The sequence below is a fragment of the Diadema setosum genome, chromosome 8 (assembly GCF_964275005.1).
Source record: "Diadema setosum chromosome 8, eeDiaSeto1, whole genome shotgun sequence".
Lineage (NCBI taxonomy): Eukaryota > Metazoa > Echinodermata > Echinoidea > Diadematoida > Diadematidae > Diadema > Diadema setosum.
This window is the reverse complement of record NC_092692.1, coordinates 9,334,484-9,354,554: the sequence shown is the minus strand read 5'-3', so window position 1 is coordinate 9,354,554 and position 20,071 is coordinate 9,334,484. Positions and strand designations below refer to the sequence as shown.

The window sequence follows — 20,071 nt, the reverse complement described above, 5'->3', positions numbered from 1 at the left end:
CCCCAGAGTTTGCAAGTTTTTGTTTAAGCAGTCAGAAGGAAAGAAAAAACTAAAAATCATGATAAATGAGCTCAATCAAGTGGTTATCTCTTCCGCCCCTCTCATCTACAGGAAATAGCACTTGTAGTGTTGTGATATATCGGTTTCAAGCTCAGTTACCTTGATCCCTTATCAAAACGTGAGAAAGAATTTAAAAGCTTGGATGATGAGGAAGCAGATATGAACAGCTGACATAGAATTACCCCGAGTGTGTTTCCCGGATGTAATTGATAAGACTGTACTTGGTATTTTGAAGATTGCGTCGGTGTAAACATTACCTCTTAGAGCTCAAATTGCCGAGTAGTTCTTAGGCTCTTTTCCCCCTGAATAACTTCCTGGGTAAGTGTTGTGCAGCGCTGATTGTGGAGACTGATAAAAAAGTAAAATACAAAGTTTACAAGTGAGGATGCCTTCCCTTTAGCATTATTTAGATTGTATAGGATATAGTTTAACTATGTTGGAAGTGATTTTGAGGGCAAACAGTATGTATAGGGCATAGTTTGTCAACAACTCCTTTACGAAGGTGTAGTTGATTCTCTGCTCCAAGCTGATTGGTCCATCTGTAGGAGAGAGAGAGAGAGAGAGAGAGAGAGAGTGTGTGTGTGTCTGTGTGTGTGTGTGTGTGTGTCTGTGTGTGTGCATGTGTGTGTCTGTTTGTGTGTATCTGTGTCTGTGTAAGGGGAGTAGGAAGTCTGCCCGATGTTGACCCCCCTCCCCTTTATCTTACTTCAGCTGTCGTGTAACTGGTAAGCATAATTTTTTTTTTTTTTTAAATTATTGTAGTAGATATCATTTCTGGCCCAACTAAAGAATAAACATACAGGCATGCTGTTCATGAAATATGCCAGTACTTTCATTTAGTGTGGAAAGAATATGATGCAAAACAAAACAGAATATGTACCAGGTGATACCTTTTATCAAATCTTCTTGCATTTCCTGTGTCCATTGCAGCAGCTTTACTGCTAATGAAATAATTATTCAGTATGTAAATATTGTGCATGCTCCAATCAGTGTCAGACATGTTTGTATAGACTACATGTTCCCTTTTGCAAGCGTCTGTCCATGTGCCTGCACGTGATTTTCCTGCCAGCTTTATGATTCTTGCAAATGAGAGCCACCACTTAGTTTCCGGTAGAGTAGGTGACTCACTGCAATAACAAAGAGAGCAGATCCTCTTCACTTGTGCGCTTGATGGAATACTGATTAGGTCAAGTGTGAAAATGCATTGAAAAATTGAAAATGTATATGCCCTGGTTACCTAAAGTGGAAAAGTGATTGCCCGAGTGTATGATGAATTTACCATGCAAGTGCTGTAGTGCAAGCATCTTGCCTATTAAAGCGTGACTGCTTTGGTTGCCCCTTGTAGCTTGGCAAATGGAATGTGTAGCATTCTGCTACAAACTGCACCCAGTACTCTTGGCTGTCTGTGGTTTGACAAGCAAATTCTGGGATGTACAGAGATTAAAGGGACTGTACAGTACTGGTTTTGGTGTAAATTCATGTTTTGAACATTCCTAAGTGAGATAATGAGAAACCTCTTAGGAAATATGAAAGAGCGTGTAGTTTTAAGAAGGATTCAACGTTTATTTGATGAAAATTGGTTTTCAAATGGCCGAGATATCAAAAAAATGATAATAATAAAAGGTGACAGGCCACACCTTTTATTAGGATCTCTTTGTTTCACCTTGTTTTTGGATATCTCAGCCATGTCAAAACCGATTTTCATCAAATAAACTCTTGATACCCCTTTAAATTGCATGCTCTTTGACATCTCATAGAGTGGTTTCTGAATATCTCGCAAAACGTTAAAAGCTAAATCCTCACCTCAACCAGAACTGTACACACCCATTAATCATATCAGTCAAACAAATACACAAAAGGGAAATACACAGTAGGCGTATGCACTTTCTAATATACAAATATGGTAACTTGTGACTGATTGCAAATGAGGGTATTACTTCTTCCATCTTTCTTTTATTATTATTATTTTTTGTGTGTGTGAAGTTATTGAGTCAGCAATCTTTGTTTTGTTTTGTTTTGTTTTTAACATTAACAATGAGTAAACACTTACTCAAAGACTGGAATGAAATCATTCAGGGCAGGTTATGAAAGAAATGTGATATTATAGTAAGAAAAAGAAAAAGGAAAGAAAAACACCAAAGAAAGAATTCTAGAGGCCTCCTCAAATATTCAGTAAACTTTACTTACTTTTGTTTTCCTGAGCAGGGCAGTTTTAGTTTCAGCTCATCTATTCATTTTATGCAAAGACATTATTGTTGAAGACCTTCTCTATCATATATATGGAATTTTTTCCTTCTTTTTTTTTTTCCTTTTGTGCACATCAATTTGAACAACTGCAACAAAACAGCAAGGCATTTTTGTATGGTTGGCACTTCTTAAGATCCTTGCATATATTGGCAATGAGAGGAGACAGAACTCATAAATCAAAGCTGCAAGAGCATAATTCTTGGAATGTGTTGTAAAGTGGGAAGACGAGAAGTTGGTGAGATTTCGATAGGACATGTTTGCGGCATTTCCACTTAAAGGTCCTGTTTACCTTTGGGAGCAGTGATTTAAAAAATGTTCAAGATATCACATTTGATGCATATGTGTCTATCAGTTGTATCACAAAATATCCTACCATATGAAATTTTTGCAATGAAGCCTAAAATATAAGGAGATATCACTATTTTTCTCATTAAACTGTAACTGTAGACAGTTTAGTCTGAAAACATTTTTATTATAACAGTTACTATTGTTCACATTTTGTATATTTAACAATACTTAACATTGATTATACTGGTTCAAATTTTTACATTTTTTGTTCCTATCCCTAACTCTTATTTTAGAACTATTTTGAAGCACTAATGCTGGGTTTTTGTTTTATCTGCAAATGGTAAATTGTGCCTTTAATATATGAGTGATGTTTCAAGAGAGCTGAGTGATGTTTCAAGAGAGCTGAATGGTATCAGGCGTTTCATTTCACTTTTTTATTCTATTCTGTCTGTTACTTGTCAGAGAGAAAGAATTTTTTTTTTTTTTTTTGGGGGGGGGGGGGGGGGAGGGGTAAACCCCAGGCTTTTGACATAGCAGAGAATGTCAACTAAGAGGTAATTTTCAAGGAAATGGTTTGGGATGATGATTAGGTGAAATTTCTGAGTGCTTTTGGATATATGGCAAAGAGGGCAAATGTAAGAACGCAACATATTTACTTTAAACCACGCTTTGCATTGATTGTGTGTGATATAGAGTAACATCAGAATACCATGAGTCTTAACAGTGATGTTTCATCAAGTCGTCACCAACCATTTTGAAGACATAGCATGGATATGAAGAGAAAAGTGCATGTCATTTTCATATGATACTTTAAAAAAAAAAAAAATCAAATAACGATTCAGTACTAGGACTTCATGCACATACAAAACATAATTTCATGGGTCAGTGATACTTGGTGTGCCCTATGGATACCTTTGTTCATTGTATCTTATACATTTTACAAAATGTCAGTATGTACTTTATGACTGACTTTAAAGGAGGAAATTAAAACTCCTCCCTGTCAAAAAGTGTGAAAGTGCAAGTTAATCTATTCTTTTACTCCTCTCTGTCAAAAAGTGTGAAAGTGCAAGTTAATTTATTGTTTTATATCCCACGCTTAATTTGTTTGTGACTTCGTTGAATTTGCATGTTTTGCCATTGCACTTACGTTTTGCTTGATTACTGTAAAACCAAAAACATTTGCGGCATGAAATTTCTGCGAATTGGAGCCCACTGCCTTTTTCACAGAATTAAAGGGATGGTACAGTATTGGTGGAAATGAGAATTGGACTTTTAACTTTTTGCGAGATACCAAGAAAACACTTATGAAATAGAACAGAGCATACCATTTTAAGAGGAATTCAAAGTTGGTTTAATGAAAATCGGGTTTGGAATGACTGAAACATCCCAAAACAAAATAACAATAGGTAACAAAGTATCAATAAATGGTGGGTCCCACACTTTATTAGAATTGCTCTGTTTTGGATATCTCAGCCATTTCAAAACCAATTGTCATAAAAAAAAAACATTGAATTCCTCATGGAATTACATGCTCTTTCATATTTCATAAGAGGATTCTCGTTATCTGACCAAAAAATGTTAGAAACCTGAAATTAGGTCTTAACCAAAACCGTACGATCCCTTTAAACTTTTGTGAATTGGGGACTAGCATTCAGTGCATTACACATAGACAAAAACTTTCGCATGCATTTTATTTTCACCAATCTTGGCACCTGGCAAAATTTGCGAAAGTTTCATGTACATGAAAATGTATGGTTTCTAGAAGTAACTACCAAATTTGATTAATATGGATGCCTAGTATCACATTCGATGATTCACTGGACATTCATGGGTGCAATGCTGCTCATCCCCCCCCCCCCCAGATTCTTCTTCCTCTCCAACGATGAGCTGCTGGAGATTCTGTCGGAGACCAAGGATCCGCTGCGGGTCCAGCCACACCTCAAGAAGTGCTTTGAAGGCATCGCCAGCCTGGAGTTCACCGAACAGCAGGAGATTGTCGGCATGATTAGCGCTGAGAAGGAAGTTGTTCCCTTTGCCACTAAGGTCTATCCCGCCAAGGCCAGGGTAGGTTAAAAAAACAAAACAAAAACATTTCCTTATATCTTCTTGTTCTTCAATTCACGATTCATCACACCAAAGGCCATTCCACACACAAATATTCAAATTCAAATTCAGATCTATTCAGAGTCTTCTGCATTGAGCATCGCAAATAAAATACAGTCATTTTTTTCAAATGTAAAAAAAAACAAACATGCAGTGGGTACATTCAAACATGTCAATGTAATTCAGATTACATTTGCAACAGTCTGATATTAAACAGAAGTGTAAGATACTGTAAAAGTGGATACTTTTGTGTGACTAATTTTTTGTGCTCGGCCGGATAAAAAGAGTTCTGCGTGTTTCTAATTCTGTGGAATCAAGACCTCAACTACTGGAACATATAGCATGCAAAAATATTCGCTTACTTTTATTTTCGCGCTAGTTTCTCATTGCGCGAACTGTGCGAAAATTTCCACTTTTACATTATACTGATTTTGAGCTGTTCGGGATAGGGGAATAAATGGTGATCTAACTAATTTGTGGTAGAATGTATTGATGTGATAGTGTGATTGATAGCAATGTAAATACCAGACCCTTATCTCCCATTAAGGTCTTATGCTTGGCATACTGCCAGGCATCTGCCAATTCTTTGACTTGCTATCGATCCCATTGTTATTCAGATATCAACAAGGCACCCTAGAGAGTAGTTTTGTATAAGTAACTGTTGTTCGTAGATGTAGAAATAAACAGGACATTACTACTTTTGATAGGTTTGTTCTGGGGAAAAACGAAACCGACACAACAAAACGGAATAACAATGGACAATGGTGGCAATTAGTAATCTGATACAAATGAAGCTTACAATGTATAAACCTTTAAGCACTTTTCAGTGGGCCATAGATGTGCTCAAATGGGATTTTGATGTGGATCACACAAATTGCACATGATAAATTACACCTCCTTATCACCCAGGTTTTTATGAATTTTTGAGAATTCCATGGGGACATCAAAATGAGATAATTATGCTGCATAAAATGCATGATAAGTGATTTCAAAAGCCTCTTCCTTTTATCTTGAACAAATTGTAATTCAGCTGGTCATTTGTTTTTTATACTCAATGTGCCCACTGATCTTTAGCTACTGCCAATGATCTTTTTCTCCAGCACCCTATTCAGGGGCTACACAATGTTTTTTTAGTGTGTGAGGTGAAGGGTCAATAGCAAACCTCTCAGTTTAGATGGGAGGAATCTCCTTGGGATTTCATAGGGTTTATTGTGATTTTTTTTGTTTATTTTTGTTTGTTTGTTTGTTTGGTTTTTTAAGAATGAAAACGGCGGGGGGGGGGGGGGGGGATGCCCCCCTCCCCAGGTTCCGCAACCCGTGCTATTCACTAATCACACTTCGGGCCATGTAACGGTTGTAGACTCCAGTAAAAGCCCTATGAATGGGCAAAACAAGTGAAACTTGGGACTTCGGAGAAAAAAACCCAAATGGTGAAATCAGTCGTATTTTCATGATGGTCTGCCAAGATTAACAAGCACGAGAAGCTGCCTGTTTTTGTATTGTTAGAAACATGAACATGGTTAAAAATAATTCTTGCGTGTATGTGCTCCATCAGGGCATGGTGGAGAAATGGCTCGTCCAGGTCGAGGAGGTCATGATCTCCAGCGTCACCAAAGTGTGCAAGGACGGCACGGCGGCCTACGCGGCCAACCCCCGGAACAAGTGGGTCCTGGAGTGGCCGGGCCAGGTGGTGCTCTGCGTCTCCCAGATCTACTGGACGGACGAAGTGGCCAAGGCCATCAAGGAACCCGGTGGACTGAAGGTAAGTCACAAGCCCCTCCTTCGCCCCCCCCCCATCCCCCACCTACAGAGGGCATCGTTTAATCAAAGGAGCCAGAAGAAATCATAGCCTGTCATACACTGAGTTCGCCTGATTTGGTGTCAAATGGGTGTCATGATCATTCCAAAAATGAAATATTGATGTGAACATGCTTGCTTTATCCTGTCTTGTTTCTCAATATGGGAGACATAATCAATAATCCCTCATTCCACAATACTTTGGTCGTGGTAAAGTTATATGTTGAAGTAGTGTATGTCTGGTGTAACAACATGCCACTTGTAGCTGATGAGTCACCTACATGCAGTTTGTTGAATACATTGTCGGGCACTGACTCATGATTGCTTAGGATGTTTCCTGTAATTTGTAATTCTTTGAAACTCTGTATTTTTATAGCAGCTGTATTGCATGCTTGATTATACCCTAACAGCGCAATTTCCACATGCTGTGGTACTAGAGACAAGACTAAGAATTTGTAGATATGCACTTCTGAAGGTGTTATGAAGATATGCACCATTATCACTCCTTTTCACTGCCTTCTCTTTCCATCTGTAGAGGTACACCGAGCAAAGTAACGGCCAACTGAAGCAGATTGTAGACTTGGTCAGAGGCAAGCTGGAGAAGGGCAACCGAGTCACCCTTGGGGCTCTCACAGTTATAGATGTTCATGGTAAGGCTGGATAACAATACCAGTGATCGACTGAGGTAAAGTAAGCTTCTGATAGGCAGTTTTTAGCATTTTTGCCAAAGTGTATTGGTTTCTACAATGTGATTAGCTTCAAACCAATATCATTAATGTGTGAATTGAAAGTTTGCTTGATGATGTAAATCATGCACGTCATTAGTCCTTTGATTTCGGTTCTTACTTGGGTAGGCACTTCTACACCTCGCATGCTGAATGACTTTCTGCAGAGTAGTCGTATTAGGTACATGCTATACGTAATTTAGATTATTTTTTACACATACAATTTATCTTTTAGTGATTACCTATTTTGAGATCCTTTACTATGTGTGGTCAAATTGTCTCGAATTAGGACACTCATTAAGCGAAAGAAAAAAGACATGATGGTCTTTTGTCAACCTGTGCTGGATCTTGCTATTTTGATGTACATGTTTATGCTCTTGTATGTGTGTGGTCTTCTCTCTCTTGTAGCACGCGATGTCGTGCAGAACCTGGATGAGCTTGGGGTCGAAAGCACCAACGACTTCAACTGGATCAGCCAGCTCCGCTACTACTTCAACGGCGAGATTGTCCATGTCCACATGATCACTACTGAGCTGCCATACGGATACGAGTATCTGGGCAATTCGGGGCGTCTGGTCATTACCCCACTGACAGATAGATGTTACAGGTGAGGACTCCTTTTAGTGTTTGAAAAACTTACATGCGGTCGTCTTGTCCCCACTTAACAAGTTCAAAGACTTAAACCCAATATTTACCCCTTGGTTCAAGATGAAAGTAAACAGGCATTGGCCTTTCATGGAGAATATAATTGCATTCCACACAAAACTGTAAAACATTAATCTAGTTTTATAAATTGTGTGTATACATGGACATAGTTGTAATAGACATAGATGTAATATTATGTATGTGTTTGCGTGCATGCTTATAGGGATGGTACAGTATTGGTGGAGATGAGAATTTGGCTTTTTACTTTTTGCGAGATACCAAGAAAACACTTATGATATAGTACAGAGCATACCATTTTAAGAGGAATTCAAAGTTTATTTGATAAAAATCGGGTTTGGAATGACTGAAACATCCAAAAACAAAGTAAAACAAAGCAATTGTAATAAAGTGTGGGTCCCTCACTTTATTAGAATCGCTCTTTTTTGGATATCTTGGCCATTTCAAAACCAATTTTCATCAAATAAACGTTGAATTCCTCATAGAATTACATGCTCTTTCATATTTCATAAGAGGTTTCTCATTATCTCATCAAGAAATGTTAGAAACCTGAAATTAGGTCTCAACCAAAACTAAAAAACTATACGATCCCTTTATAGTTTTGTACACAACATGTATCTATTGGTGGATGTTTGCCTATGTTGGCAAATGTGTGTACTCATGCATGAGTGTGTGCATCACATATATTTAGATTTATCCTTGACAGGATGCACAGTCTGAGATCTTAAGATTAAATGATGAAAGTTTTGTTGTTTTCATTCTCACAGAACTCTGATGGGTGCCTTGAAACTAAATCTGGGTGGGGCCCCAGAGGGGCCAGCGGGCACTGGGAAGACAGAGACCAGCAAGGATCTGGCCAAGGCCGTGGCCAAACAGGTCAGTTTTGCCAGGGACCCATTGTTTATGAAAGTCTGTTCAGACTTACAATGCACTTGTATTGTTTAATCCTTATGTGTCAAGGCACTTACAGTGTAACTTAACTTGCTATGTTTTTTTTTTTTTTTTTTAACTCTGGCATATTGCACTAATCTCTCTAAACTTCACTTACTCCAGGGTAATTGTAAACTTACATGTAGCAAGCCCACTCAGGTGTAGCAATGTGCCTCAGTCCTACAGGAAGGCAGCAGTGACACAATTAGGATTAAGGGATCGGGTAATCTCTTTTCATTGACAATTAGTTTCCAGACAACTTAGTGTGCCAATCAGCAAAGAAAGGACTCCACCACGCCTGCCAGTTAGCAAACAAAGCAGAGGAATTAGGGTTAAGTCATGATTTCAGTGGCTGCTGTCGCTTCAAGCTGATTGGTTGTTATTGCTGCCGCTGCTGCTGCTGCTGCTACCCTGGGAACTTTAACTACTGGTTGCCATGGTTGTTTGTTTACTCGGTGTCGGCCATAACTGAACCACGAAACTGTCGATTCTGCCCTATTGGTGGAAATCATGGAATATCAATATTATGATGATCTGATGCAATATTCCACCTGCCTCCATGTTATCCTGGTAATGTTGTGAAAAGTGTCAAATAACAAATCTTTGTGAACAGTGTGAAAGTTTGATATCTCATCTACCATCTTATCAAATTTCAATGGCCAAGAATGGTTGAAATTAGATGTTTTCGTAAGCAGTCTACAATTGTAGCTGTGACTCTGTGTGAATGTGATTTCATTTTTATTTCATTTATTTCCATGTTGCAGAGGGTTAAAGTTCTTGAGTACATATTTGCTGTTGGGGTGACAAAACCTTGTATCTCAAAAATGTCAAATGTTCAGGAAAGTGAAAAAAAAAATGGCAGCCAAAGCACTCTAACGATTGGGATCACCTTTTCTTAGACGTGCCCTGGTGGCTTTATTTTGGGGGTAAGACTGCTTGGATTTGACAGGACTTTGTTAACCGATTGTCTGATAATTCATATAAATCAGTGTTTTTCTCCATAATTTGAGATATGTGGTCTTGTTACGCCAGTGATGAATTATATTCATATTTCGAAAACATTAAGACCTTGGGAATTTCACGAAATGTTTCGTCATGAACCTGTGATATACTGAAAATTTGAATATTTATGGCACTGAGCCAATCTTGTCTGTGAGATCGACCTGGCATACTCCTTCCAGAGTGTGAGCTGCCATTCTCAAGTGCATGCTTATTTTCATTTTCACACCAGTTCTTGCCAAGTTTTTAAAAGCTTAACAAGTCATCTACTCCGCACTTCAGCCGAAAAAGGCTTGGCTTCGAAAGCTGCCAACTGATACTAACAGATCACGGAAGATTGTCATTGTAAGTGGCAGGAACTCAGGGCAGAGTACAGTGTGTCAAATGTGAAAGATTACTGAAATGTAAAGCATTGCCAAAGATTTTTAGAAACGTGCTAATACAAATGTAACTGCTGATGGAGACTGAGATGAAAATATAATGTATTCATTCATTTGACCCCAACCTATGAGTTTCTCTCTTGTGTTTTCTGAAATATTGCGGCAAATTTTATGAAACCATGGTACAATTTGTAAACATGGGCCAATTATTGAAGATTGGTAAACCCATAACCACCCGTGACAGTCCATGATTAATTCAGTTGGGGGCTAAATTCATCCCTTTGTGAAAAATAAGGGGAAAAAAATCACTCTGTATTCCTAAGCTGCTGTGATGGTCTACACTAGTTGGTCATGGGTAGGTATTCATATCCTGTGATTTGTATTAGGGTAGCAATGTGTCTTGGCTATTCATGTACAGTGTATGTACCGATCCCACTGCAGTGTGTGGTGTTCAACTGCTCTGACGGTCTGGACTACAAGGCCATGGGCAAGTTCTTCAAGGGGCTGGCCCAGGCCGGTGCCTGGGCCTGCTTTGATGAGTTCAACCGCATTGAGCTGGAGGTGCTGTCTGTGGTGGCCCAGCAGATCCACAGCATCCAGCGGGCTATCCAGACCAGCCAGAAGAAGTTCCTCTTTGAGGGCACCGAGCTGACCCTCAACCCCACATGCACCATGTTCATCACCATGAACCCCGGCTACGCAGGTCGCTCTGAGCTGCCGGATAACCTTAAGGTGAGCTCCCAGCTTAGGCTGTGTGGCTCCTTCCTGTGATTGTATAGTTTTACTGTATATTTGTCCACCAGTTTAAAGGAGACCTCCGGATGATTTTCAGATTTTTACATTTGAACAACTATAAATTATTTATGCTGAGGACAGAGTTTCAGAATTTGTGATAATCGGGATGAAGAATAAGAATATTTTCAAAATTTAGAACAAATTGCACTGAACAAGGATGATGACATGGCAGAGTCACCATAAGAATGCATGAGTTGGGGCTCAAGGAAGCAGAACAATAGAAGAAGGCATGCATAGATTATACACAGGTGAACTCGCAAGCAAGCGGTATTGTACTGGAATTACACTGCTACATTTCTGAAATATGTGAACCTCCTATGTCATCATCCTTGTTCAGTGTAATTTATTTAAGGTTTTTCAAAGTATTGTTTCTCTGCTCAAGAACCACAATAAATTCCACAAATCTAATCATGGAGTTGTCGATTTATGTACTACATGATGTGAAATTATGAAAATCGTCTGGAATGTCCCTTTAAGTATGATGAATGGGTATATCATTCAATTATTCTGGGAGAGTCATGTGTTTTGTAAGATGAGACAATTTTAACAGAGAGTGTACACATACATTATTCAGGGATTTTCATTCTCAAAGTTTTTTTTTTTACTGAAGCGTGTATTCTGTGGGATTTAACAGAGCGCCATACAATGTCTTTGTTTGATTGGGGTTTAGTTCCATGGGATCAGTCCCACAGCATTTAGGAAGTAGTATCTAAAAGAACACTTCTTTTTTTCCCCTTGTTATCCTTTGCTTCTTTGTTGGGGAAGATGGTATATATTAGACATCATTTGCCAAGCTCTTGGATAGTAAGGCTTGTAAATATTTCATCTTTTCTGTAGTGTTTAGAGTATTATAATCATTTGTTGTAAATGTGGCAAAACAATGGAAACTGTAATTGAGTGCGTAAGTTGTGTTTCACAACACCCCTGCCAACAGAAAGTGTTTACGCAAAAGTAAAAGAGCATGTGTGCAACATGGCGCTCGTTTCGTAAAGGTGCTGTTCCGTACTGTGGCCATGATGGTGCCTGATTACGCCCTCATCGGTGAGATCTCCCTCTACTCCATGGGATTCGTCGACGCCCGTAGCCTGGCGGGCAAGATCGTGGCCACCTACCGCCTCTGCTCGGAGCTGCTCTCCTCCCAGCATCATTACGACTACGGGATGCGGGCCGTGAAGTCGGTGCTGACGGCAGCTGGCAACCTGAAGCTGAAGTACACTGATGAGGATGAGAGCATCCTAGTCCTCCGTGCCATCAAGGACGTCAACTTGCCAAAGTTTTTGGCCCAGGTAAAGCAAGATATCAGCTTTTTGGATGCAACACCCTAATAGATTACATCCCATCTCATAAGCCACATTAATGTCCAATTGCAAATAATTTTTCTCATTAGCTTAGGTTTGCAATGTTCAGCTTCATACCAAAAGTCACTCTCGTAGGTGGTCAAATATACATAATAAGTGACTGTGTGCATCTCTTAATCTTGACTTTAGGTGGAGGCAATGGTCGTTACAACTCTTAATGCACCTAGCCCAGAAACTTTGCAATTAGAAATTTACTTTTACAAGAGAATTTGTGTCTGTTTGTTGAGGTGTCTAATTGTGTGAGGACTTCTTGAGTGATAGGAGTGATATAAGGAACTTACAATATTGTTTTGTTGTCATTATCACAGTATTCATGCTGGAATCAAATTGTTGGGTGGACAGTGTATATGATTCTCAGTCACAGAAATGATGTTAAGAATTGCTGTGCACTAGTATAGTCTGGTTCCCGCCAGTTCAGGCCATGAACTTTGAACCTGTGAGTCATGACTCCTGATTTCATGCAAATGAAATGTGTAAGATATAATTTTAACCTTGCCTTCATGATTGTTATAGTCATTTAGCCTAGCACCATGTCCTTTCAGGTATTGTTATGTAATTCCATCTGTATTCAAAAAATAATTTTCTCCCTTCCAGGATGTGCCTCTCTTTGAAGGCATCATCGGTGATCTGTTCCCGGGAGTGGTCCTACCCGAGCCAGACTACGTTGTCTTTCTGGAGGCACTCAAAGAGAACATCTCCAAGCTGAAGCTGCAGCCGGTGCCTTGGTTCATCACCAAGATCATTGAGGTGAGTCGCATTTCCACTTCCCTTGGGGATGATCTGACATGTGGGTCAATCATATCAAGTGCAGTGGGAGATATTTGGCAAGAATTCTTACAAGATATATGACTTTCACTGTTTTACAAAACAGGATATATTGTTGTTAGATCAAATCCTAAAAAAGTTACGGCCTTCCCTCCACAACATTTTTTTTTTCATCATAGAGCGTTTGTTCCCTCTTGTTGCAACCATACGCAGGTGTACGAAATGATGCTTGTGCGCCACGGCTTCATGATTGTGGGTGAGCCCATGGGAGGCAAGTCTAGCGCCTACAGGGTCCTGGCCGGGGCCCTGGGGGACCTGCATGCCGCAGGCCTCATGGAGGAATTCAAGGTCATCTACACCATTATCAACCCCAAGAGTATCACCATGGGTCAGCTCTATGGCTCATTTGACCCTGTGTCTCATGAGTGGACGGACGGTAAGCAGTTAGAAAAACATCAGCAACAAACAAAATATCTCTTCATTTACATAGGGGTTATGGAATCATCTGCAGTCAAGTGCACGTGCACAACAATGCATATCAGTCAAGACTTTAAAGCATGCACAAATTATGTGCATATCTATGCTAGAAGTGAGTGATAGTTATGAGTGACTGGTAGAGCTCAAAACCACAGAATTTTCTGATACGGCAACTTAGGCTGTTGCTTTATTCGTATTCTTAATCCGCACTCTAAGATACATGACATGTACAAGATGTACTGATCCATGCAATTACCTTGTGACTGTAGGTCATTTGATGTTTGCATCTGCATTGATTTAGTCCATTTTATTGGAAGTTTGTGTGATATTGCTGCCTACTACTATTTTAGATTTTTAGATTAACTTGAGATAATTTGCAGCCGTGACATATTCAAGCATGGGGTCATATAAGTGAACTGACAAACGTGACCCAGATGCTGCAATACTGATCATTAAAAAAAAAAAGCCACTGATTCTTTTTTCAGGTGTTCTGGCCAATTCGTTCCGAGAGCAAGCAGCTTCCACCACAGAAGACAGGAAGTGGCTCCTGTTTGATGGACCCGTTGATGCTGTCTGGATCGAAAACATGAACACAGTTCTGGACGACAACAAAAAGGTGAAGATTCTGCCAATAGCAAAACTCTCTAGTTTTGAATCTTTCCCATGTTATTAGTGGTGTCCCACATCTCTGGATCACCACACAGATTTTGCTATTCCAGTACCATAGGTGTAAAATTTGTCTGCAAAGCATATTAACTTTCCTGCTTTAAATCTTCAGCTCATGATTTTGTGGCTTTTTGCAGACCAGTGTAAATGATAATCACAGTAAGATAGTAAGACCCATTGTTGAGTGCGTGATGTTTATATGTGATCAGACTATCCCATGCATATAGGACCATACTATTGCTTTATTTCTTTTTTCATTTTTATTGATATGATGATGATGATGATGATGATGATGATGATGATGATGATGATGATGATGATATTGATGTCGATGATGGTGATAGACATTGATTACTATCATTATCACTTCTTTTGTTACTACTGGAACACTGCAGTGCTACTGATAGTAGTTACTGTAGTAGCAGATCAATTGTATCATTATTATTGTCTTTAGGTTTGTCATTATTGTCATTATCATCATCATATTCTCATAGTTTTTAGAGCAGCATAATTTCTCTTGATTTGTTGTTTGGTGAGGTAAAGTCCTAATGATTCACCGGATGAACTTTTGCAAACCCATCCACAGCCTCTAAATTGAGCAAATTTCATATGAATTGCATGCTTTCCTCACCCAATCCTCCCCCTTTCCTACCACCACCACCACCACCACCAGTTGTGTCTGATGAGTGGAGAGATCATCCAGATGAGCAGCAAGCAGAACCTGATCTTTGAGCCAGAGGACTTGGAGCAGGCGTCCCCGGCAACCGTCTCCCGCTGCGGCATGATCTTCATGGAGCCACACCAGCTGGGATGGAGGCCCCTCAAGACCTCCTACATGGACGAGCTGCCCGCCTGCTTGACCGCCGAGCACAAGGAACTGGTCAATGACCTCTTTGAGTGGCTCCTGGATCCATGTCTTGGTGAGAAAGAGGCAATCCGAGAGGGGGGGGGGGGGCAGTTTTTACACCTGTCACAACCGCATGCTCTGGGCAGAGAGCGATCGTAGCACCACTAAAGATGATGAAATGTTATACCTACCGATGTAAATGTATTTAGTAACAGCTACAATTAAAAAGTGCATAGCCATTAAATTGGCATTTTGTGTGCATAAAGAAAGGTGGAATACTACTGAATTAATCTGTAATATGTAGTTGCACTCTTCAGTGTGTTGTATAAATTGAAAAGAAAAATCAGTATGATGCAATAACTGAGAGCAGATACACTTCAATTGGAAGATCATTGCACTATGAAGATATCAATGGCTCGAGTGCAACTTGAATAACTGACCAATGAAAATGTCTCAGCTAGCCGCAGTCACTTTACCTTTTTCGTTATCAGAAGTTTTCCTTGTAATGAACTACTCTCTTGTGAAGAGCACTCTTTTGAATACCAGATTTTGTGAAAAGAATATTTTGAAACTTTCTCAGCGAGTAAATAATGGACAAACGGTACTGTCCAGGTTCTTTTTGAGGAGTCGTGGTTTTGGTTTCCACTGCTTGTTATCAACTTTCAATTTCACTCTGAAATATTTTGAAGGGTGACCCAAGGGAGACAAATTGTTAATCGAAACCTATTCCAAGGAGAAATGAGGAATTTGCCTTTCAGATGCTGAATCCTTCTGTGGAAGAAATGTCACTATCACTGACAGATATATCTTTAAGGCTGATATCTTTACTTGATTGATTAATTATTTCGTCAACCATGAACATGCCAGCAGCTGCACTTTTTTTTTTTTTTGAATTTAACCTGTCAAATGATTAATGACCTTTGCGTGGAAGTGGGAGGAGAGAGGCATATAGTTTGAGAGTAACAAAGTGTTCATTACTTGAGAGACAGATCTGGGGTATTGAATATGAAAATCAAGACATTATGAATGTGACTGTATATTAGCAGAACGTTTTGATTTACAGAGAACCTTGTCTGTAGTTTGTATTTGTGCTAATGTAGTAGGTGGTCTTTGCTAGTTTTCAGTAATTATATCTACATGACTGATATTTGATTAAAAAATCATGTTGAATTAAAAAACAAAGATTGGTTATATTGATGACAGAAGACAGAACTTATTCCAGTCCTTGGTAATGGCTTTATGATGGACAGGAGATAAAGGTGTCTTCAAAAACATACTTAGCTGTGCATAATGTAATTAAGGCCTCGAGAAATGGTCACTAATCATGAAGAATTGGTCACCAGTCTTTGTTATTGTTGTTGTTGTTGTTGTTGTAAACCTCTTTGTTTTCCCCACTCTTGCCAATCTGTATAGACTTCCTACGACACGAGTGCAAGCTGTTTGTGGAGACGTCGGCCATCCATCTGTCCTACTCCCTCATGAGGCTCTATACCTGCCTCATGGATGAGATTGCTGCCTCGGCAACAGAGGGCAGTGAGATGAGCAGCCAGCAGGTAATATCATGGGCATCTAGTCCATCAATGTGTACATAAAATTCCACGGTCAACTTGACAGAAATGAAAAAAAAAAGAAAAAAAGAAGTAGAGTATTGTATAAGCTGTTATTTTCGGGAGGGTTTAATTTTTGTGAGTTTCAGAATAACTGCTGGACTGTAAATTTAACAACACACAAAAATGTTGCCATATGCCAGGCTAATAGTGCACTTATGATAAGCCTCGGGGTCAAATCGCGAAAACAACATCTCGCGAAAATGTCTGTGACATCCCCATTCGCGAAAAAATCTGTGTACGAAAATATCAGCTTATACAGTAACAACAAAAAAAACCCCCAAAAAACGAGTAGAAGTTTCAGGAACTCAAACAAAAGTCTGAAAAAGTTAGGAATTTTAAAGTTTTGTCTGTTGGTCTCCATGTCAGAGCAGTGATATCTTGATCACAATCACAAAATTATTATACACATTGTTGTTGGCTCACTAGTTTCCAGTTGAGGAATAGCAAGGGAAGTTTTTATGTGGATGCGAGCATGTGTGCATAGTTGTGATGTACTCAGTGTTTTGGGAGATGATAAAACAATATGCCCTGTGTAACATTTTGGTGATTTTATATCCACCCATCGTGTTCATTGTACCTTCTTTAGTATATATTTGTATGTGGATATATCGTTTTTAGGGATTACATGCGAGGCAGCTTATAATTGTGCTGTGGTTGCTGTGTTGACATTTGCCCATCATGAAGCAGGAATGTGGCAGATAAGTGATTACATAGTCATTTTCTCACCACACACACACACATACAAAATCTGCTCAGATCACCCTGTGGCTGCAAGGTCTGTTCTTGTTCTGCATGGTGTGGACCGTTGGGGGAACCATGAACGGAGACAGCCGCAAGAAGTTTGACCAGTTCTTCCGCTTGCTGATCAGCGGCACCCACCCAGACCACCCCAAGCCCAAGAGCATCAAGATCACCAAGGTTTGCCTCCATCACAAATCCTGTAGCTCTCATGCACTAGATTCTTTCTCTCATCGACTATTAAGTTTTTTTTTTTTTCTGCAGGTGTCAGATGGTCTATCTTGCCTTTCTGTTATATGAAATTGTTCCATTTGTAGTCAGTAGATATAGATTTTCTTGCACATTTTTAATGTACTCCTCACTCTGAATGCAGTTCCAAATTATAGTCTTGATTGGTGAATGGCAAATTTCTCAAGAGAATAATTAAAACACAGCGACATTGGTTGTGAAGGTTGGAATTATGTGTTCATTGCTGTATTTCCATACAACATTTTGTATAGTACTGTCCTGCAAACATGAATGAAACTGCATAGGAATGGTTTCTTCAAACTTCCTCATTTTGAATAAACTAAGCCAAATGTACAGACATTTTGGAAAGGATAGCTTGTGATATGTTTGTATTTGTTGCTTGGCCTGCATTTGATTTTCAGAATTTAATTATCTATTCATGCAATGTCTTTCTTCCCATTCCTTTAAAAACCTGACAGAGCAATAGCTTTCCAGAACGAGGCACAGTCTTTGACTACTACTTCCACAAGGCAGCCAGTGGTCAGTGGAATGACTGGATGTCCTATATAGACAAGTCCAAGTCGGTGATTCCTGCTGGTGCCAAGGTGGGTGATGCAACTCAAATACATGCTGATTAAACCTGTTGAGGACGAGTCCCGAGTATACTCGGGCAAGGGTCTATGGGAATTGCGTGTTGTAGCAAAATCAGCCCGTCCTCAATGTGTTAGTCTTGGGTTACAGAACGTGCAAAATGTTTGCTTGCTCTAGTGACTTTTACTGTACGAGCTGAAATTTTCGCGGTGGTTTTATTTTCGCGAATTTCGCGAATTGCCTTTGAATCGCGAAAATAACAATGCGCAAATAAGTAAGTTCAGTTAGACCCTCGCAACCGCGAAATTAACAACACACGAAAATGTCCTCGAAGGACCAATTCGCGAAAATATCTGTACGCGAAAATTTCAGCTCTTACAGTATTCATTGATTGATTGACTGGATAATCAATTCATTGTAGGATTGATGTGTGGATCTAAAGGTTGCTCATTTGATTCATTCTTTTCATCATATGTTCACTTTATTAGTAAATCATTTTTTTTTCTTTTGTCACACAGTTGGGCATCATGAGTGAAAATGAAAAAATGTTGTGAAAAGTGAGTAAAGTTTCTGTAGCAGGGACTAGGCAACCATCAATAACCTGGACATAATTCAGTCAGCTCCATGATAACAATCACAGGCAACTTACAATATTTTCATTACCATGAGTTTGAATAGTAGCAAGTACATTTTAGTTGCTCATGTTATCGTTTGATGTAATTAGCGTTGCCTTGGGCAAATTATTTTTCAGAAGACACATTAGTTATTGTATATATTGTTTTCCATAAACACAACAAACTGACTACAGGGAATAATCCCTGCATGAAAAAAACAAAAAAAAAAACCCAAAAAACGGTCCAAGTCCTAACTGCTTGTATCAATAGTGTCAAAATGCATAGCATAGTATTAGTTATGGGTAGGATGTATTTTATATGAAACTGTTTGATGCAACATCCACCTTTTGGATAATTTGTGCATCAAGGTGAGCGAGCTGATCATCCAGACCAACGAGACAGCGAGGCAGATCTTCTTCATGGATGCTTACATCAGTCATGAGGTGCCCCTGCTGTTTGTAGGGCCCACTGGCACGGGCAAGTCAGCTATCACCAACGACTATCTTATCAGCCTCCCGAAGGACAGGTAGGTTTGGGCACAGAATGCATGTGTGTGTCTGTAGTGCCTGTGATCCTGTGTGACTGTGACATACATGTACGAGAGTTAGTTTCTAATGTATATTTCCTCTGTTTCATTAATATCCTTCGGTGTTAATTCTCAGTACGTGCACATTTTCTTGGCCTCTTTCTGCAGATATGTTCCTAACAACATCAATTTCTCAGCCAGGACATCAGCCAACCAAACCCAGGACATCATCATGTCCAAGCTGGACAGGTGAGTTTTACCCAATTATTGACTCTTTGACCAAATCAATTTCTCCTCCCTTCATCTTAATTTGCAAAATGCATTAAAAAATGATGTAGCACAGAATTCCTGTAGTGCAGATTTGAAGCATTGCTCAGCGCTTCTGGAGACTCGCATGAGTGCTTATGATGTAATTTCTATTTTGCTCTGTACAAAATCAGACGTAGGAAAGGTGTGTATGGACCGCCCATGGGAAAGAAGTGCATCGTGTTCGTGGATGACCTGAACATGCCTGCCAAGGAAGTGTACGGTGCCCAGCCACCCATCGAACTGCTGAGGCAGTGGATCGACCACTGGCACTGGTACGACAAGAAGGACACATCCAAGCTGGAGATTGTGGATGCGGTAAGCACTCTTCACTTTCCTTAACCCAGCCAACCCTGCC

General features: G+C 39.6%; 1 protein-coding gene across 1 annotated transcript in view; it reads left to right on the top strand.

Moving 5' to 3' along the window:
* The window catches only part of LOC140232341 (dynein axonemal heavy chain 3-like), a 97,856-nt gene that overhangs the window by 44,848 nt on the left and 32,937 nt on the right, over positions 1-20,071 (top strand). The window contains exons 22-38 of the mRNA XM_072312471.1: positions 4,458-4,659; positions 6,254-6,460; positions 7,031-7,145; positions 7,629-7,827; positions 8,651-8,759; positions 10,634-10,924; positions 11,980-12,273; positions 12,940-13,092; positions 13,324-13,546; positions 14,073-14,203; positions 14,927-15,173; positions 16,514-16,653; positions 17,467-17,628; positions 18,156-18,281; positions 19,250-19,407; positions 19,576-19,656; positions 19,848-20,031. Coding sequence (XP_072168572.1) covers positions 4,458-4,659; positions 6,254-6,460; positions 7,031-7,145; positions 7,629-7,827; positions 8,651-8,759; positions 10,634-10,924; positions 11,980-12,273; positions 12,940-13,092; positions 13,324-13,546; positions 14,073-14,203; positions 14,927-15,173; positions 16,514-16,653; positions 17,467-17,628; positions 18,156-18,281; positions 19,250-19,407; positions 19,576-19,656; positions 19,848-20,031 — 3,022 coding nt within the window. The remainder of the gene's footprint in view (positions 1-4,457; positions 4,660-6,253; positions 6,461-7,030; positions 7,146-7,628; positions 7,828-8,650; positions 8,760-10,633; positions 10,925-11,979; positions 12,274-12,939; positions 13,093-13,323; positions 13,547-14,072; positions 14,204-14,926; positions 15,174-16,513; positions 16,654-17,466; positions 17,629-18,155; positions 18,282-19,249; positions 19,408-19,575; positions 19,657-19,847; positions 20,032-20,071) is intronic.